The 21,290-nt window shown below is 34.5% G+C and overlaps 3 protein-coding genes across 4 annotated transcripts in view; 2 read left to right on the top strand and 1 right to left on the bottom strand.

Moving 5' to 3' along the window:
• LOC149786487 (uncharacterized) lies at nucleotides 1-5,595 on the top strand. The gene is made up of 5 exons (XM_089976949.1): nucleotides 1-207; nucleotides 1,709-1,781; nucleotides 3,490-3,747; nucleotides 4,483-4,628; nucleotides 5,466-5,595. Exons 1-4 carry the CDS (start codon nucleotides 1-3, stop codon nucleotides 4,596-4,598), a joined length of 654 nt encoding a protein of 217 aa, XP_089833075.1. The 3' UTR covers nucleotides 4,599-4,628; nucleotides 5,466-5,595.
• Nucleotides 1-21,290, bottom strand: part of LOC149786485 (uncharacterized) — a 45,001-nt gene that overhangs the window by 9,151 nt on the left and 14,560 nt on the right. The window lies entirely within an intron of this gene.
• On the top strand, nucleotides 5,524-15,030 carry LOC149786486 (uncharacterized). Of its 2 annotated transcripts, XM_089976944.1 has the most exons (5): nucleotides 5,524-5,661; nucleotides 7,911-7,981; nucleotides 9,678-9,902; nucleotides 11,236-11,322; nucleotides 11,950-15,030. In XM_089976944.1, exons 1-5 carry the CDS (start codon nucleotides 5,655-5,657, stop codon nucleotides 12,496-12,498), a joined length of 939 nt encoding a protein of 312 aa, XP_089833070.1. In that variant the 5' UTR covers nucleotides 5,524-5,654; the 3' UTR covers nucleotides 12,499-15,030. The 2 variants fall into 2 exon arrangements, with proteins under 2 accessions (XP_089833070.1, XP_089833069.1); XM_089976943.1 differs by lacking the exons at nucleotides 5,524-5,661; nucleotides 7,911-7,981 and adding an exon at nucleotides 7,992-9,185.

Genomic DNA, 21,290 nt, shown 5'->3' with positions numbered 1-21,290 from the left:
ATGAACATGCGAAATCGTTGGAACCAATCGCGTAATTTCTTCCAAAAAGTGTGTCACGTGGTCATGACATCACACACAAAACCAAACTCAGCAGCTGTAAATATGACGTCAAAAGATGAAAATCGACCATCAAGAATGAACACTGGCGTGCCCAGTACTTCTGGAAGTACACATTATCAGAAGTTACGCAGTGAGAGCAGTGAACAGGTTTGTATTTCAATTTCTTGAAAAGATTACACCAATGTGTATTATAACGTACCAAACAGCTGCCAATTATAAATTATCATTTCATCCGTAGCCACCCACCCACCCGAAATGGATGGTCTATTAAAGAAAACAGAATGTGATTTTATTCATAGCCGTTTGAAAGAGGAAATATTTTAGAATTCTAGTAAGTTACTCTTTGCCCATGGATTATGTTGTTCTAGTTTAAAACCTATATTAACAATTTGAATCTTCCTTTAAAACACCGAACAGCTGCCGTTTACATATCAGGAAAGACTATAAGCACTGCCGCCGTGTATATAATTTACGTAAAGCTATTCGTAGGCTGCCGCATACCTCGTAACACGATATACGTAATATACTCATTACCCGTATTTCGATATTTGCAAGTTATTGTTTAAACTTTTACAAATAAGAATGTTTAAATTAATATTGAGTGAATCTCATTGGTGGAAAATTCAGTATTGTCGCCCAATAATTGCACTTTATTAATAATTAACTCAGTTGTATGACATATCAAATTAAATTAATGAATTAACAAGACTCCAGCTTCTTATTTTATTTTATAAGGTTTATTTAGTATAAGCGATATATAATACAGCATATGATATAAAGGTAAATTCTACGTAAACCTAAGAAAAGGAATAATATGCTCAGACCAGTATATGAAAATGTTATTATATGGCCCTGTTTTATGATCTTTTCCAGTGATAGTAATCACTTTAGTTCTCAATAAAAGAAGGTAAACTAATTTTTGCACCAAGATCAATGAGTAGCTCTGATAACATTTCCTTTTTTAAATTGGCAATCCGAGATAAATAGTCATACATTATTTCATATGATTTGAATACAGAACTCTGCCAACCACTCAACATACTTAGGTAATAATGAGATATCATTTTAAATGTCATATTTATATCTAAGACAAGATTTAATGTTTGTTCCATCTTCTTCATCTTGTTTTAGTTGAATTTACCATCAGCTTCCAGAGTACAAGTAGGGATATGAAATTGGTTAGTTTTTTCGATTAATTTTGACCAAATTAGGTTGGCTTTTTAAGGCATGTACTGGTGTTATGCTGAATACCCCCCCCCCATACATACATCCAACAATATGCTCAATGATTGTATACAGTGTCAATAGCCTAGTGGTTAGAGCATCTGCCTTGGATGCGTGAAGTTGTAGGTTTGAACCCCAGTCGAGTCATACAAAAGACTTATAAAAATGGTACTAACAGCTGCCTTGCTTTTCGTTCAGCATTAGGAGGTTAGTGTTAAGACTGGTTGGCCTGGATTCAGACATAGCGATATGACTGAAAACTTGTAAAAGCTATTGTTAAAAAAAATAATTAACACCCATATACAGTGTCATATACATGTGGCCATACTGTGTTTTTTTTATTTATTAATTGGTTAGGTTAAATCACTGCATGTAAACTTCCATCTCCACCCAGCATTTTATGAAGGATATTATTTTCTTGCAGGTGCTTGTCATGGGTGTTCCGTCAGACCATCCAGAACTTGGCATATACACAACAACAATGCAGCAAAACAAAGGTAGTTCTCTAAGTGTGCATTGATTATCCATTTCCATATGACTAACAGAAAAGTTTTAAATTACTAAGCAACTATATTTGCAAATCATAATGTGTTTTAATACAGACTGTCAGGGTTGTTAACCTGTATGGCTTGCATTAATTAGATAAGATTTAAGCAATATTCCAAACTAAATGTTAGTGTAAGAAAATATATTTTTTACAATATAAAAAGTTGAAAGGGAAATACGTGATAAATTGATAACGATAACCATGCAACACCACATCCAGAAAGGAACCTACATATATTCTCACACATTAGTTCATGAAATACATATTTCAATATTTTGTATTATTCATGGTCAGTACTATTGTCTTTTTCATGCTTTTATAATTCCCTTGCCCTGTTAAAACAATCGGGTTCAACAAAAAACATTAGAAGCCTTTATATACAGTGCCCCCCCCCCCTTGAATGTCTCTTTGACCAGTGTCCACCCACTTTTTATGGCCAGAATTCCATGGCACTGAAGAGTTCCTGTTTAACAGTATCCCCAAGAAAGTCCACCCCTCAAATGCAAACAGCAGCAATTATAATTGTGCACAAATGTAAGATTTTCACTTCACAAGTGGGAACATTTTATTTTAATATGTGTCCGAAACCAGTATTTGATTGGTACAGTAAGTAACATGATTATCTCTACTGATGTCTATTTCCCAATGTCAGGTTTGAGTGTACCACTAAGGTTAACAATAATTATCTATAAATGTCAGGATTACAAAATGGTCTTCATGGGCTAAAAATAGAGTTATGGATTAGCACACAGGAAGAAATTAACATTGAACAGCACTGAGTAGCAGACAAAGACCAGAAAATCATGAGACAACTCATGCATCACTTCCTTTATAAACTAGGCATTTTGTCCACAAAAGTTTCATCTTCATAATCAATTGCAGTACTGTACCATTAGAAAAAAAGGAAAAAATCATTAGAAGACTTTAACAATTCATCACGAAAATGGAGACCTATTACTTTAAAAGAAAAGTTAGTCATTCGACTCAACATCCTTGGCTGTGGTGTGTGGGGCCCAAATCGCTTTATGTTGGAAAGGCTCCAATCCAATACATTTTTTGTAACAGATACGGAGGATATTCATCAGCATTGGAAAATGGAGTAAATGGAAAGAGCATTGTATATGTACAAAGATTTAAATGACATTTTTTAATGTTTCTGCAATTTGCATGATAAATATACCTCACCTGCATTTCATTCTTAAGTCGAGAAAAAGAATTATTCAGTTGTTCAATTGAAATACGTCTGTTCTTAAGACAAGAACATTTTAATAATTAATGCTGCTTTTAAATGAAGATGTTAAATGCTTTGAAGTTGTATGTAACTTTCTTACTACTGTACTATGTACATTCTATACACTTATGCACAAAACATTTAGTCCTCAATTGAAAAGGCCACATAATAAGAACAGGACCAGTGTGTGTATGTGTGTATATATATATGTATATACATACACGTCTTATACATTTGAAAGATCCTTTTATCTTCAGTCAGTTTTGTTAAGGTGGTGGATAAGATGTAGATATGTAGAACTAATAATGTATTGGTGGTGTGAATATTTCTATAGATAATGATGAAGTAAACATTTGTGTGCAGTGTCTGTAAACTGCCACAAACTGGTTTTAATTATATATGATCTTTTTATTTTGTGTGTTTACAGAGTGGACTTCCAACCTCAGACGTAACATGGAATTATGTCATGCAGCAGTGACTCGGCAGTCAGCTTTTTGCCATCTTCTCCAAAGGACAACTTTACCAGAAACATCTTACATGTTCCTTTTGGAGAAGAGTATGATGGACATGGCAATAGCAGGATTGTCCGAAGGCTGTGCATATGGTGTTGTATTTCGCCAGGGACGTCTGCACTATTTACGATTTTTTGAAAGTGGCATTTTCAGTGGATTTTTTGAAAGCAAAGGTAATCACATCATCACAACATTATAGTTACATTTGAGACTCATGAAAGCAAATGCTCATGCTTTTGGGACATTCAAACTGGCTCCAAATTACTGGATGGTTAACTGGTGATCAAAGCACAGAGTACATTGTGCTTATGTTTGTAAGCATTTGTCAAATTCTATTCTACGACATCTCTTTGTAATTGCATTTATTCTATATTTGATCTATGACCACCTTAAATAAACCACAGGGGAGGGATAAAAACTATCATACCCTAGTTGCAGCTATAAAAGTATAAAAACGTATGTTGAAATATCAGTTAAGTTAGAACAGTGTAGTTTAAAACCTTGTTTATCCCACTGATAGGAAAGTTTTTAGAAGTTGAATTTGTAGTTTTATTTCATTTAGCATTAAACTGAAATTAAGACTGTCAGAGAACAGTTATTAATCTTCTGATATGTGTGGTTAATGAAATCACATTAGGCTTACAGTAATGTTATCTTTAACATTGTCATTTTGTCAAAATGTACAGATATAGCTTTTTTATCAGGTTATCAGTTTATACAAATATTTAATGTTCTTTTCTCCTTGTTAAAGACAATCTATTGATTATATATATATAATTCTATTGCATCTGATAAACATTGTTAACTTTTCATTCTGAAGCAGTATAGCGGATGAGTCTTTGTCTGCATGATTAGTTATCTCCAGAATCGAGGCACAACATTTTACCTATAAATCTTTCTCTTTCAAGGTTTGGATATTATCAAACAGGCGCTTGAATGCGATAGAAACGAGGATTTTTTTGGGAAAACATATTTACATTGGATGATATCAAAGCAGCTGAAGGAGAATACTTTAATTTGCTAACCGAGAAACGCAAAAAGCTGCCAGAGCCAGGTTTGTGCATTATTCAAGGCTTTCTTCTTACTAATACGTGACCAAATATACCTGTAGCTTGCCAGCTTTCTAGTTAATACTGGAGTGTTTAGAAGCCACAAAATCAACTATCTTAAAACGTAACTTTGAACAAAAATGAAGTGAGAACAAGATAGGCATTGTTGATGTGAAATGTGAACAGAAGATTGTCTTTAATGTTTAATAGTGCATTTAATTTTATACTTTGTAGTGTTGGTGCCATAGTAATATACGCTTACCAACTCCTACTTCAAGTTTGAGAATACAGCTTAAACAGAAGAATGCCTTGTAGTGTCCATAAGACAAGTAGGTCATTTGGATGTCAAGTAATTTTTATTTCAAGAGGTACAGGAGGAAACAAAGTAGAACACATGATCTTATGAGTGATAAAAATGGAAAATGTCATTTTATAAGAGAAAAGTAGCCAGAAACCAAATGGCAACAACATCAAAGCAATTTAACCAGACCTTCAAGTTGTTAAATATTAAGCAGCTACAGTAAGGAAACAAGTAAGATAAAGTGAATGACATCCGCAAAGAGCACTAAACCCGCAAACAAAATTGCACCATTCATCCCACTAAAACCTTTATACTTTATGTACATTTTACAGAAATTTAACATCTATACCTTGTATATTTTGCCATGTATATAACTTGCATCGAAATAGTCACATTTAGTTCTTTTGACAGAGGGTATGGATCTTTTTTTGTGCATGCTGGCAAGTAGATGCATGCCATAACCTACATTTGATTGTCTGTGGTGGGCAAGTTAAACACAGTAACATTATGCTTATAGTGTTTTTTTTTTGTTTCATTACAGATTCAAAGAAATTACCATCCACAGGAAGAAGGTATTTCGAAATACTGTTCCAAAATAAAAACAGTATTAGGAAGTCATTAGATCATTTTCTTCATCACGTACAAACAAATATTTTCAAAGAAAATAATTTTGGGTGTATGGAGGTGATGGTGCAAATAGAGAAGAAAAAGAGCTACAAAGACAAGCAGAATGCGAAGTAAGTATTAAGAAGAAATGCAGGAAATCATTATTACCTTTTCCTTCAGTCTTTCTATATCCATCTTTCATTTTCCATTTGTTATAACCATGCCCATATACTAATCCATATATGTCTATCCTTCCTTCCATTCAGCACACTGTTAAGACAATTAGTCTCTCATATATTTATATGAGTTGCCATAAAACATGTTATATGTACTGGTCATTACCTAAATAGGCACCAACTGTCCAGTCACTTTGCCCCAGCTGTTGCTGTAGGGTTTAACGCCATTTTTCAGCACAAGATAGGCTATACATGGCGGCCAGTATTAATGGTGGAGGAAGAACCCGGAAAACCCTCAGAAAGAACCACCGACCCACGATAAGCTACCAGCAAGCTTTCTCACATAACCACATTATCCGAATCCGAGACTCCTTTGCCCCTGCAATTTTTATTATATGTATTGCTCTTTCTGTCACTGAATGTCACAATCTTGTTAGTACAGTTAGCAAGGGTTGATGTGACACAGACTTTTTCCATTGGCTGGTGTGACCATCTTGTGTGAAAATCAGTTGGCCCTGCAGAAAATCAACTGGCTCTCCCAATCAGGAAAATAATGATGGAGGAAAATTTAATTGGGCCGATGGCCATCAATTTTAAATGACCTTCCTCAGAACCCACAGGTATTGGTCGGGCAAGCCAGCAACAAAATTGCCGCCTGAAGTAGTCCTTTTGTTTTTTATTAGACTGGAAACTTGGTAAATGCTATGGTCATTATCAGAAGATACATATATCAATGAATCAGTGTACTTCTGCAATTTTTGTTCAGTTTTCTTTTGTATATCAATGCAGTGCATGATACAAACTTGTGAGTGCAAATTGTACAACTTCTTTATGGATTGTAATGAAATTCAGTAAAATATTATGTTCATTAACAAATAATGCATATATCAAATCACTGTTCCACTAATTAAGTTTAGAATTATTGCCCTTTATTGATTTCAGTCTAAAAACAGTGCATAATATAATCTAATGAATCATCTAATCTTTCAGATTTCACTGGATTGCCATGACATTTGGAAAAATGTTTTCATCATTATCGGAAGTTGCATACATTGACAAATCTCTGCTGCTATTTCAGTTAGAGCTAGTTACTTTCTTAGATTAATGTTTGATAGGATTTTGTGAAGTCAGCTTGTCTCACATTTTTCATTGGATTGCCATGTAACTGCATGTTACAGTCATCATTTGAAAATGTTCATATAAACAATTCACTTTGCTTTTGCAATTTTAGTCTGATGTATTGTCGTGCAGCAGAATGCATTGTTAAAATCTTGTCAGTGCTACCGATTGTGGTGCCTTTTTGAAAGGATCATGAAAATTGGCACATGTGACAATATTCATCTAAAACTGCATGTACAAATCTTTGTGCTCCCATGATATTTGTAAGGGTTGTGGACATTTTTGGATTACAGTTGGATACAGTGTATGACCAAATTTTGTTAATGCAGTTACTCAAAGTATTTAGTTGATTGCCCTGAAACTTGGTACTTGTTCTGCTCATCATGAGAGGATAAGTTTCTTTACAGGCATTTCACTTGCACTTTTTTTAAAACAGTTGTGCACTGTTAAGCTCTACACGTCTTCATCATGGGCTAGGGGTGTGATGTAGAGGAGGCATTGGTATATTTATATGATCAAATCACTCACATTTCCTCTAGCTGTGAGCATCATTGTTAGTAGCCTTTTCAAAAGAACAAATACAATTCATTAAGTTAACTGCATTGTATGTGAACTTGATTCTTTTAATGATTGTGTCTTTGCAGCTCAATTGCTGACTTAGTTATTGGTCTTTTTTAATAAGAACTGAATCTGTACAATACCCGTTTGATAGCCTAATTACTGGAAGAAAGATTCATTATTGTGTTTGTGAGTGATCATTGTTACATGCTGCCATTCAAGTATGTGCATGATATTGTTGAAATGTGACATGAGTAATTGACGTGAGTAATTGACTTATGATCATTTTTGCAGGGTACAAAATTGATGGAGATCTCATGATGGGTTTGGCTTTACTATTTGCAATCTGTAACAAATACACTAAAGAGAAAAAATTGGTACTCGAGATTTTCAATTGCTTTAGTAGTGTAGTCATTTTGCAGGGTCTTAGGTTTTGCATAAAATCTCCATCGAGAAATATTAATCACAGATTTGTTTCAACTAGCATGCAATAAAAGAATAATATGTTTTCTTTTCCTACATTTCAGGTTTTTTCCTGCCAGTAAATGTTTTGATGGAACTGCCTTTCAGGCTGCTTTTGAAACTCACAGAACTGAAGGTAGGTTGTATGTGCCAACAAGTTACATTCTCAGATGTCTTTGTTCCACTTGAATATCCAGTTTCATGGGATCAGCAGCTTCAATATATCTCCATGTTTCCAAATTTGCATAAATGGCAGCACAAGACAGTTTCTTATTCCCGGTGGCTATCAATTCAAGATATGAAAGAAAAGTATAAACCTGCTTCACTAAGGAATCAGGTGCTGTACAATTTTAGAGAGGGTAACATGGATAAGGTCTATTCCATTTGCTCCAGATATAAAAACATTGCCTTAGATCCAGCTCAATCTAATTCCACATTTGAAAGTTTACCAGAGTCATCTGATTATGGTGACATAGTTCCCCCTGCATCCAAACGCAAACGTCATGAACCTACTAGACATTTGACAATTGAAGAATTGATGACAAACATACACACTGTAGACCCTCAGTTTTCTTCAGAAAATATAGCTGAAGAAAGATCTTGTTATGATAAATTCAAATATGCAATGATTGAAAATGGTCATGTAATTTGGCGACGTAGTGCAGCTAATGTGAATATTTTTTCAATGAATGAAGTTAGTATGACAACTGGACTGTTTCAGGAAGACTGTTATGTTCATTTGACCAAAACAGATATAGATAACACAACTGAATTGTCTTGTAGCTGTGGAATGTATGGCATATTACTGCAGTTAGCCACAATAAGTATACCTCAGGAAAACCTTGATGAGGTAGATCTGAGTGACGTGAAATGCTGCCATATGAGACTTTAATGAATTGATCAGTGACCATATACCTTCTGTATTAAATAATTCTTCCAGGTCAGAAAATAAGATAATTGAAAAACTTGAAGCTGCCAAAGATCAAATTAATGAGCCTATTTGCCAGATGCCAACATCATCTGATAAAACTTTGAAGTTCTTGGTGTATTCTGATGATGACAAAACATGTACTTTTGTTCATATCACTGACAATAGTCTATCTTGTCAGTCTGGATTTTGTAATGCACTTTATTCATCTTCAAAACGTAAAGTTCTCCATCTTGACAACTCTGAGACCCTTTGTCCTCACCTCAATCAATTGAAAGTCCATGCTGACAAATGGATGGATCTACTGATACAAACTGCTGATTCCAGTGATTCTGTATATTTTAGTGGTGGTGAGGATGAAGAGGATGTGATTCCACCAGCATTAGCAGCTACAGTTGCTGAGGATATAAAGGTACTATCAATAGCTGATATCCCTTCTTATATATTCCAACTCTTTATGAAGTGGAATTTTCTATTACCATGAGTTTTGAAATTCCATTAAACCAGACATTTATAGTTATACTCTGAGCATACTCTTTCAAATGAAATCTGAATTGATGAATAGCTCAGAAGAATTATATAGAAAATTGTCCCCAGAAATTAGATATTAGAATATTCGATTCAGAGGAAGTCTGAATTACATTAATATTTTCTATAAATGCTTAAATTATTTAACGTTGGATATACTTATAGATAACTGATAGTCCCATGGATTGCTGTTAACCTGTACATTCAGAATCATAATGTTTGGTTCATCCACTGAAAAACTTCTGACTGGTTGGATATTACCTTTGATGACGAGGATACAAATAGGTGCCAAACTTAATACCAATTTCTCTTGTTTCGCTTTATCAGGACACAGTCCTTTCAGAGAATGAGTATATTTAATGTGTCCTTTTAACAGGGGCATCAGTTTAATGAAGATACTGGCCTGTGGGAGTATCCAAGCCTCAGCAGACACATACCATCGCAAGATGGTTCATTGTTACTTCAGCAGGCCATACAGTTGAGACATACCTTTTGTGATGCCAGTTTTGGCCGCGACATTGATGGATACCTTTACACTGCCCCTGATGGTGGATACCATGAGTTGCCTCCACCGACTGTTCCAGACGTGTGCAAATGTGGTGTAAGTAAATGCTGTGTTCAGCTTAACAACCCATTTCTATAACCAACCACTTCCAAATACATAGTTTATCCATTTGTCTCTTTTTTTTCTCCTAAGCTATTGTATAAAACTCTGTAGGCTTGTAGTGTATGTTTTTAACAATTGCTGATAATCAGGGTATTGCTGGTTATTGCATTATCTCACTGACTGAAAGTGAGGCCTAACCTGTGTATCTCATGTATGTGACTAAAATCAGTGTGGCTCTAGCTTACTTAGCTCTGCTTTCACTTTTACATGGTCCAAGGTTTGGAGCTGCAGTTGCTAAATGCCAGGGTCATGACCATGATGGTGGAGGTTCAAATATTAGTATTAGATCAGCCCAGATACAATTACAGTGGTGTGTTCTTGGCAAGGTACTTTGCCCCAATAAACTACATTGTGTTGATGTACTGTAAAATGCCAAACCGAACTTAATTTGTGAGAAAGTATTTAAAAGAGAATGAAAATAACCAATATTAAATAAGGGTCTATGGTAAAATGCATTCAGGTAGCTCAATATTATGCTCGTGATCACATCAGTAACTGACATAAATCATTACAGCAATTATACAAACTATATGCATGTAACAGAAGTAAATTACCTGTATTTACCATTTATTATTGGTTACAGTTTTAATTAGATAGTCACCATACATTATTTTTCTAGTGTATCTTTCATCAGCTCTTTTTACTTATTATGAGTAGGAGCATGAACATACTGTTTGAGAAAAATCTATGATATTTACATGAAAAACTGAGGTTATCTATCACTTTTGTATGGAAGAGTTAGTGCATTATCAGCTAGTGTGTAATAAAGGAAGGATAAATTGCTTGGAGAAAAAAAAAGTTATTGCCTAAAGAAAACATCTGGAATACAGAATAATCATCATCTTTGTGACATCAGTATTTGTATGAACCGAGGATGGATGTACTTTCATTGATTGAATATCATACAAAGTTGTCATATGCATATTACTTATTATGGAAAATTATACAATGTATGTACTAATTGCTTATCCACAATTTAAATGAAATTTCATTCTAAAAAATTGTTATCAGTGTCAGATTTTTCTGCATATATTAATGGGATTCAGTACAGGTTCAGATGGACCAGGACTAGATAGTTAATATCACATCCTGTACACAATAAATAAAAGTACATTTACTTTGGTTCTGCTGCATCTTCAGGAAATATTTGTCACATTGCAACAAGAAATTTGGTTAAATTTTGGTCCTTGAACATTCACTGTCTGTTCATACTTTTCCTCAGTCATATTTGAATTACTTAAAGTTTTGTTTAATTGATTGATTTCAGGTAGGATATGTCTTTCCTAATGGAGAGACAATTGCAGTATCCCATATTTCCACTGTATATACACGTCATGGACCTGTAAAACACAAGGTATAAATTTTTGCTTTATTTTCTTCTTTCAATGAGCTTCAATTCATTGATGACGAACTTACTCATCTTTTAAGTAAACACTTTATTAGAAAGCATTGCATTTTTATTTGTTCCTATCTATTCATATCTCTGTCTTTCTATCAAATATTGTTAGCATAAATATGCACACAAAAAAAACAAACATTTTATACCAACAAATGAAAAATATGTTGTTGCTTATATTGGCATGCATAAGTCCTTTTTATCAAGCTAAGATGTATCGACTAAGTTATGGGGATGTGGGAGAATAATTTTTCTGTTGCTTTACAAACCCAAATCTAGTTCTTTGAAAACTCACAAATTTCACAACATGCATTAGCATCTAATTTTATGGTATTAAAAGATTGACTTCAATGGTCAAGACAGTGTACTTGCCTTAGTGTTTCCAGCAGTATAAAAGATAATAGTCTTAACTTTTTATCAGTGAGGAATCTGTTTTTACATTTGTGTTGTTTGTATAATGTTTCATTTATTTGGTAAATGATACATTTTGTGTGTGTGTGTGTGTGTGTGATTTTATATTTAGATTTGTTATCACAGTTGTTTAAGTGTTAATCAGGATACTGATATTTCTTATTTTATATTTAGATTTGGTATCGCCGTTGCTTAAGTGGCACTTGGGATTGTGACATAGGTCCAGGAGAGAGAGAGGCCATCCACTTTCTTACCAGGGATACTGGAGCTGGCGATGAAATTGGCTGGGACTTTGTGGACCATGTTCTGAACTCATATATTTCTTTTGGCTCCTATTGTACAATCATGAATAGTTTCTACAAACGTGTCAGTCATAATTCAGCTTCTTTTATGTCTAATAATACTTTTATTGCATGGTTTTTTTCCTGGATAAGTAAGTTCAATTTAGATTATAGACAGCCATGTTCCATTTGCAAATTTAGTCCAAAAGTGTTAGCTGCTGATGGAACTAAGATAGGCATCAACATTCGATATTCAACAGTTGTACCAATAGAGACTCCAATGAATGACTTTACAATAGATCCTTGTCATCGAAGGAATAAGAGGGCTTTCATTAGATTTGCCCAGGGTGATCATGATTCAAAGGATAAAGCTCAGAGTAGAAACTCTACCTTTCTAAGAAAGTGCTTGGTACCTTGGGCAGTGCTAATGAGCTACCTTTAGAAGAGGAAAAAAACCGAAATGATATTCTGTTACAACATGTTGATAGAAACTTTCACTCACTGTTGACTATTTTTCTGCAAAATGGTTGTAGCAACCGAGTATTGAGAAAGTTAGCAGTTCTTTTTATGATATTGTCTTCAAATCATTCCATTTCAAGCATTATTCCCTATCGATTTGTTGACGACTTCCAATCTATTTTGAATTTACTTAGGAAAAATTCAAATTTAGACACAAATGTTATAAACAGAGTTGCCAAGTTTTCTCCTGAAATTAGAGATGTATTATTTGCAGTCATGAATACTTGTATATGTTCAGCAACTTTAGAATTTTTGGACCATCTGGTGTCAAGAGTGAAACAGCTTTTTTGAAACTGTAAAGAACCAGACCAAATTAATCCTAAACCAGGTAGTTATAATCCTGCTAAATTTGGGAGAGCATATTACTTCACCTCCCATGGTAAGCAGTTAAGAGAAACTCCAAAATACACAATGGATAAAATATCTCATAATAGTACTTATGATGATGAACCTGCAAGAGCTGAAGAAAAATGCCATAAAAAGTACCCTGAAGTGGGAAGGAAGGGTACAACATACTTATTTCTCTGGTTTGACCCACAGCATTATGGGCATTGCTATGGATATCATATGATACCAGGACATGAAGGGAGAAAAGATCCTGCTTGTTCTGCTTATGCATACATGGAAAATGCCCCAGAAGAAATATTTTATGATTTTAGTTGCCAGCTTGAGGAGTACTGTTTGAATCGAGAACCTGGTTTTTGGAAAAACACTCGTTTTTTTCATGATACATTTCATGGCTTTTCCCATAAGTGTCCACCAGTATACAAGTCATCACGTCTCACGTTGTTAAAAAAAATTAATACTGAAATGTGTGAGCAAACAAATGATTTTCTTCAGCACATCAAATATTCAGCAAGAGCTATGGGAATGGGTAAATTCAATCACTACTTGCAGTTTTTTATGCACCAATGGAGCCAGAAGAAAAAGAAGAACTTCTGCAAAAAATGTATGTTAGCTTTCAGTTATGTTGGATGATACACTAACCACACTGTACTTATATCAATCAGTCCAGTACAACAAATTTAATATGCATGATTTACTGTGCAAATGGATGTACCATATTTGAGCAAATTATTGTCCCTGACTATAATATGCATCTTAAGACTATTTTAACGCAGCTCTCTTACAAAATGGATATATTTATATTGCAAGTTGTTTGAGAATAAAATATGATGACAGTAGAATAAAATATGTAGATCCTTCAAGTTTGCCGGTTTTGGATAATCTATAAATATTTTGATATGTTTGGTATGAATTTCAGATAGTGTTGTGGTTAGCACATGATATACCAAATCTGTTCTTAAGTTAATTAAACAGACCAGTGGTAAAACTGCAGCGATTAGTATTTCATCTATTTTCCAAGACTCTTAAATTGAGTATACATTGAACATGTTGTCCCCATGTATTTGTAACCTGTACAAAAGTGTCTGTACTTATTTATAATGTGACACATTGTCCCCACATATTTGTTACATGTAAAAGTCTGTCCTCCTTTATCATGTGACAGAATTTCGGACAGCATTTTTTTTTACAGTTATGTGGAAAAGTGTAAAGTTGTATACATTATCTTTTCTTAAATTTAAAAGAATTTAATTCATATGAAACCTCTTTGTATCATTTTCATTCCCAACCCAATTGTTTTATTGTGGTCATTTTCTAAGATTATTTGATGCTTAAGGATTTTATAGACTTATTTACTTCATGAAAATACCCAAAATGTTTTTTCCATAACTACCAATGTAATGCTGATTATGTCACTTACCAGGTACCAATGAGTCTTCTGTCATGGATTTAAAGTGGACTTTTTTTTACACATTTTTTATAAAATATGAATGTTAAGTTCAGAGATTTTTAAACAGGAAGTAATAGGCGTTTGTTTTTTGGTAGAAAAATATTTCCTGTACATGTATCAGTTGCTGTGAGAAGAATGGAATTTTATGAGAGCGTGTGTTCCGCTTAAGGAAAATTTAGACTTTACGTGATTGGAAATTATGTCTTATAGTACTTTGCCTAATGTGTGGTATTTCCAGTGTGTGTGTGTGTGCTTAAGATTTATTTACCCCAGTTACAATTCTGGGTAAGAAAGGTTCATAGCCATTATACAGTTAAAACGGAATAGAATATACTTGATAACATGTTAGACTGATAACTTGTAAATAGACATTTTTATTTTTGTGAACTGTACTTTAATCATTTTGTTGTATTTACAAGGCTGGTCATCTCTGGAAAATAATGCATTTATATGTTTGCCATAACAGTACTTGGATCCATGCATTGTTTAGGATTTGACATGCATTTATATTTGAGATCTGTATTATTTTGTTCAGTGAATGGTTATTGTTTGTATTTAAGAATTGTAATGCATTTGAAAAAGAGCAAAAATAAATGATTTGCTTGTTGTGAATGTGTTGATATTTTACCATGCAAAATATGAATAAATTGATTTCTCATTCATTGGAGTAAATTTTATTTACATATATGATTTATGCTCTGGTCATAAGGCTGACATATTATGATGTCAGTTGATCTTTGACTGTATTCATTTTGGCAAAGTGGTACTAACTGTCCTTCATCTTAAGTTAAAGAACTATGCAGATTCTTACACTTTGGGTAAGATAAGCCCTATTGCATTTGGGATCAAGATGTGAAAATAGTGTCTTCTGTACATTATGTTTAGTTCAGGGTAGTATACCTTGACCAATGATCAAAGTTATTTATAACCATTATAATGTACCATGCATGGTATTCCTGTTATGTTACTATTGCCATACTCCACGAGTCCATGTGGCCATCTTCCCAGTCTATGATTAACACAGATTTCAGGAGTGCAATGAAAACTTGCACTGTAGGTACATCTTTGGATGGTGGTGTGTTGTACATTGAGATCAATGCGGTATAAAAATGGCAAAAAGACTCTAGCTTGGCGCTCAGCATTTAGAGGTTAGTGTTAGAACTGGTACGCCTGGCTTCAGGATAAAGATACCGGGGTAGGGACATGATGCTACATGTTTGCGACATAATCCACACACACACACGCATGCAGGCATGGTTACTAAAAAGACTTAAAACATGGTTTCCGCGCAAAAACAAAAGTTGAAAACGACATACCTCACCCAAACTCTGCGATTGCTTGCAAAAGAGGCGAGGAAGAAGGTTGTGGAATTTTATATGAAAGGTTGAGATCACTTGCTAAAAGAAGAAAATTGGTTTCCGCACAATAACAATAGTTGTACAAATGTGGCGCAGACTTTGAGTATTACTTGCACTTCGGTTAAGGAAGAAACCAAGCGATTGTGGGGTGAAACGGACAAAGGTCGATGACAATCTGCATAAATCTTGTTACGCTTGATAAAAGAGAGGATGAAGTCCTCAAATACGAGATAATCCCCAAGATGTGCATATTTATAAAACAATAACCTTTTAAGGACAATTCTAGCTTTTGTGACTGTATTTTAATTATATGGTGCCTGACGAATGCTCCATGGAAGAATCATTGTTACCAAGCAGATATTCAATAACCTCGATTGGAGGATAACAATTTTAGCAGAAATTTTAATTCCAAACAAATTATGTTTAATAGATTTGTAAAATATTTGCAACGGTCAACAATATATTTATTTAGTGCTTGTAGTGCACTTAGTTAATATAAACGTTTTCTTGGAAAAATAACAAATAATACTACAAAGCAGGCATGCTCGTGTAGCCTATATACACCTAGAAATGGATGTAGCTGCAACACTTGTCCATGTTTTGTAGAATAAAACTCTGATAGATTAATGTAGATTCTAGCTCAAGTGACATCATGTATGCAATTATTAAAGTATCACTTACCGTACTACATCTTGAAAATGCGGAAAACTATGTATGACATGCAAACCCAACACATAATGGCAAATTTGCAAGGCTCATATTTGATATCAAGCACAATATAAATGAACCGGCCCGTAACCATTTTAATGTCACAGAGTCATTTGTCAAACAAGTGATTGGTTCTTCCAACATAATTACTAATAGACCAAGACAATCTAATAGATTTATAGGGCAATGAGATTATAAAATTAAAACCTTTAAAATCTTTGGGCTTTAATTTTCACGAATAAATGGACATCACTACATATGACACGACATTAACACAACTATTTGATTTAGAGAAAATCTATAAAAAAAATTAAGTCAAATCTGACCGAAAATGTTCCATATAAATTAGTCGGGGCCTACTGCAAAAATACAAATTTAGGTTTCTTTTCTTATTAAAAACATTTTCAAGAACACGATTAATTATCCCTAGGTCAGTGCAAATTAGAGTTACCGTACACTTACACCTAACCGTAACTCCAAATCAAACACTAACTACAATGCGAAAAACTTGGCAAAGATTACTGAAACTTTGCATAAAGGTAATAGTATGCAAGCAGAACAAAGAATGCAAAAGTCATTAACTGGATTGTTCTTCCTGCCTATCAGATCATATCAAATACTAATTTCTCGACATATTCAATATGATCCTCGTGTATAAGGAAAGATGTATGTATGTGAAATGTAATGAACTGTGCAACGTTTATGCTTATTCAAGGATGATCTTGTATAATATCTAATTTATCTCTGTTGACCTCTTACACAATGCTGCAAAGTTAAACATAATATATTAGATCTATTAAATTGCTTTGATACGAAAAAAAATATTATCTTAAATAAAATGTTTTTAAAAAATATTCTTCAAAATTTTAATACGTTATGGCATTCGGAAGGTTTTCGGTATACCAGCAACGATTGCAGATTTGTGAACACTTTAAGCATGCAAATGTTTAAATTTAAAAGCCATTAGAAGGAAAAAAGATTTTCCTCTATGCCGGATTATGTTAGAAAAAAAGAGTGACTAAACCGAGAGCAGCTTTCAGTTAAAATTTTGATGAAATAATTCAATACATTAAAAGGACAACTTAACAATTTTAGTTCCAATCACACTTAAATTTCGGTATTCATTGTGAATTATATTCATTATGAATTATAAAACTTTGGGATGGTGTATAATTCGGTATAAATAAAGACAGTCGATGTTGTGGGGAATCAGACCAGTTTTTCTGAACCCGGTATTCAAACAATGAAACCTTTGTGAAAACTATAGTATTCGTCAGTACGTCATTTCCAGAGAAGCCTAACCCTCATCGCTAAAACTTACCATAAAAGACAAAAATCCACTATTCTCCCAGACGGCTTGACAGATTCTCATGAGCGAGGTACCTGTTTGTCGGATTAGATGAGGCAAATATTGCAGAGAGAATCCTGTCAAGACTGTCATTTCGGTTCGTACGTTATCTCCAGACAACTGTAACCCTAACCCTAACCCTAAAAGTCACCAAAATTTATTTTTCTCGCAAACCGCTAAACCGATTTGCATCATCCAGGTACCATTTTATCGGTGTTGATGATACACGTATTGCAATAAAATCCTGTTAAATCTGGCCTGTCCGTTCATACGTTTTCTCCAGAAAAGCTTAACCCTAACCCTAATAGCTAACCCTAAAAGCCACATAAATTCACATTTCTTTCAAACGCCTGAACCGACTTTCATTTCAAGGTATGACTGGATTCGTCTTAATAATGCACGTCTTCTGGTCTATCACGTATGATAATCAAAGGTTATGAACACAGCAACACGTACATATACAAATGAAATTTGAGTATAGTTTTTATTTACTTGCATTCAGTGAACAAACTGATAATACACATTTATTGGTTTTACGGTCAATGGGTTTGTCTCAGGCTTACAGCTGTGTACTCTGGTTTATGAGCATGATAACACAAACAATAATTTTTTGTTTTAATGAATCCCAGTTTGTGCATATGCCTGCTGAATACGTTTGAAAATGATTTTGCTTTGAAAACAAGAATCACTCAAATAAACAGATTATGCTGGCTAAAAAGAATTTAAAGAATTTCTAGATAAGACATTTATTCCTTTTAACTGCTAAGTGTTGAAAGTATCTGATATTCTTAAGCAATAAGATTTTCAAATTAACTGTTGTGTAAGTCATATTGATATCAGATTGGCACCAATTTCATTTTGGATAACGTAGACATCAGCGGAGGTCTTTTGGTGAAAACCTCATGTCAGCATCCATTCAGGGTGAGTGGTGACAACAAGATTGTCAAGACATTCATCATAGCAGCCACATTGGATGTACCATATACAAAGTCCCCAGATAAAAACCTCATATCAATATGACTTGTCCACAAGAAGTAGCAATAACATGATTTTCAAGATGGTTGATGTGGTGGCCATATTTGATTTAGGACCAACTAGCCATCACATTCAGTCTTAAAGTAAAAAGTCAAAGTTGATATGACAATCCATTCAAAGGAAGAAGTAAAGATTTTCAAGATGGTCACTGGTGGCCATAGTTGATATCCAAACAGCCACATTTTCAAGTTGGAGGAACTAGACCATGTGACGAGTGTAAAGCTTCATGGCAATATTCTATGTAGTTTAGGATGGCAGTAACGAACTCTTGCCAATGGATAGACAAAGAAATTAACACACCATGCTATAAACTCTCTTGGTCTATGACCAGTAGAGACCAAAAATCTAAATTATGGATTAACCGAATATAGCATGTTGGTAAATCTTGACACTGAGACAAGTTTTATGACGTTCTATCCATTGTATCAGGTTCAAGGTCCATCACGAAGAATTTTGTACTGCACTTACAGGAATCGTGCAAACATGTCAACTTGGACAGGTAGGAAAAATACTATTTTTATAAAAATTTGGTTTGGTGGAGTTTTATAATGTATCAATGATGGTTTAACCATAACGATTAAAAAATAACCTGACAGTCAAGTATTTGCCCCTTTGAGGGACCTTTCCTTTTGTTAAATCTGACTAAAAGGTCTGATTTAATTATGCACTTCACCGATAGGGAAGATCCTTGTGGGACAGCATATGATTACCGATAGGGAAGATCCTTGTGTGACAGCATATGATTACTGATAGGGAAGATCCTTGTGGGACAGCATATGATTACCAGTAGGGAAGATCCTTGTGGGACAGCATATGATTACCGATAGGGAAGATCCTTCTGGGACAGCATATGATTACTGACAGGGAAGATCCTTGTGTGACAGCATATGATTACCAATAGAGAAGATCGTTGTGGGACAGCATATGATTACCAATAGGGAAGATCCTTGTGGGACAGCATATGATTACCACTAGGGAAGGTCCTTGTGGGACAGTAGTGGGACAGCATATGATTACCAATAGGGAAGATCCTTGTGGGACAGCATATGATTACCGATAGGGAAGATCCTTCTGGGGCAGTATATGATTACCGATAGGGAAGATCGTTCTGGGACAGCATATGATTACTGACAGGGAAGATCCTTGTGCGATAGCATATGATTACCAATAGAGAAGATCGTTGTGGGACAGCATATGATTACCAATAGGGAAGATCCTTGTGGGACAGCATTTGATTACCACTAGGGAAGATCCTTGTGGGACAGTAGTGGGACAGCATATGATTACCAATAGGGAAGATCCCTTGTGTGACAGCATATGATTACCGATAGGGAAGATCCTTCTGGGGCAGCATATGATTACCGATAGGGAAGATCGTTCTGGGACAGCATATGATTACTGACAGGGAAGATCCTTGTGTGACAGCATATGATTACCAATAGAGAAGATCCTTGTGTGACAGCATATGATTACCAATAGGGAAGATCCTTGTGGGACAGTACTGGGACAGCATATGATTACCAATAGGGAAGATCCCTTGTGGGACAGAATATGATTACCAATAGGGAAGATCATTGTGGGACAGTTGTGGGACAGCATATGATTGCCAATAGGGAAGATCCTTGTGTGACATCATATGATTACCAATAGGGAAGATCCTTGTGTGACAGCATGATTACCAATAGGGAAGATCCTTGTGGGACAGAATATGATTACCAATAGAGAAGATCCTTGTGGGACAGCATATGATTACCAATAGGGAAGATCCCTTGTGGGACAGAATATGATTACCAATAGGGAAGATCATTGTGGGACAGTTGCGTGACAGCATATGATTACCAATAGGGAAGATCCTTGTGTGACAGCATATGATTACCGATAGGGAAGATCCATTGTGGGACAGCATATGATTAATTAATCTGAATCCTCATATTCATTTCATGAAGATTCTTCTGATCTGTGATGCAATTTTTTTATATCAAATTACTGTTTGCAGCCTATTGCCAATAATCGTAAGACTTACCAGTATGTTATAGATATAGTATTAAATGGCAGATAATAACATGTAGCGAAAACACTACTCACTGAAATACTTTTTACAGTCTAAGTGACATAGAAGCAATATCATTTATATTTTTTGAGTTGTTGATATAAATAAAATGAGAAATAGTGGTCAGCTATTTGAAAATGTATAGGCAGCTCCATTGTTACCAGTCCAGCAATTGATGTACACTTATATCTCAATGTATGCTCCAAAGTATGTTTAGGTATTGATCATGGAATCAAAATTTGGTCTATTAATGATTATCCAGCTGACAAGAATTAAGTTCAAGAAATGTGAGGATTTCAGGAAGACAATCTGGTTGAAAGGCTTGTAAATTAAAACGTGTTTCTTAGCACATTACATGACATCATTAATGAAGCATAAGTAGAAATTCTTTAAAAATGGATCACATGTAGGATAATTCCTT

This window comes from Sinohyriopsis cumingii, chromosome 12 (assembly GCF_028554795.1).
Source record: "Sinohyriopsis cumingii isolate HCF-2022 chromosome 12, ASM2855479v2, whole genome shotgun sequence".
Taxonomy (NCBI): Eukaryota; Metazoa; Mollusca; class Bivalvia; order Unionida; family Unionidae; genus Sinohyriopsis; species Sinohyriopsis cumingii.
Note: the sequence above shows the minus strand (reverse complement) of the source record. Positions and strands in the feature narration are given on the sequence as shown.

What these genes read in the sequence shown, in the direction of transcription:
- LOC149786487 (XM_089976949.1), top strand. Translation starts at nt 1, where the DNA reads ATGAACATGCGAAATCGTTGGAACCAATCGCGTAATTTCTTCCAAAAA. An exon ending in GCAGTGAGAGCAGTGAACAG is followed by an intron (nt 208 to 1,708) that starts GTTTGTATTTCA and finishes ATTTTCTTGCAG; the next exon opens with GTGCTTGTCATGGGTGTTCC. An exon ending in AACAATGCAGCAAAACAAAG is followed by an intron (nt 1,782 to 3,489) that starts GTAGTTCTCTAA and finishes GTGTGTTTACAG; the next exon opens with AGTGGACTTCCAACCTCAGA.
- LOC149786486 (XM_089976943.1), top strand. Translation starts at nt 8,853, where the DNA reads ATGCCAACATCATCTGATAAAACTTTGAAGTTCTTGGTGTATTCTGAT. An exon ending in CAGTTGCTGAGGATATAAAG is followed by an intron (nt 9,186 to 9,677) that starts GTACTATCAATA and finishes TCCTTTTAACAG; the next exon opens with GGGCATCAGTTTAATGAAGA. An exon ending in CAGACGTGTGCAAATGTGGT is followed by an intron (nt 9,903 to 11,235) that starts GTAAGTAAATGC and finishes GATTGATTTCAG; the next exon opens with GTAGGATATGTCTTTCCTAA.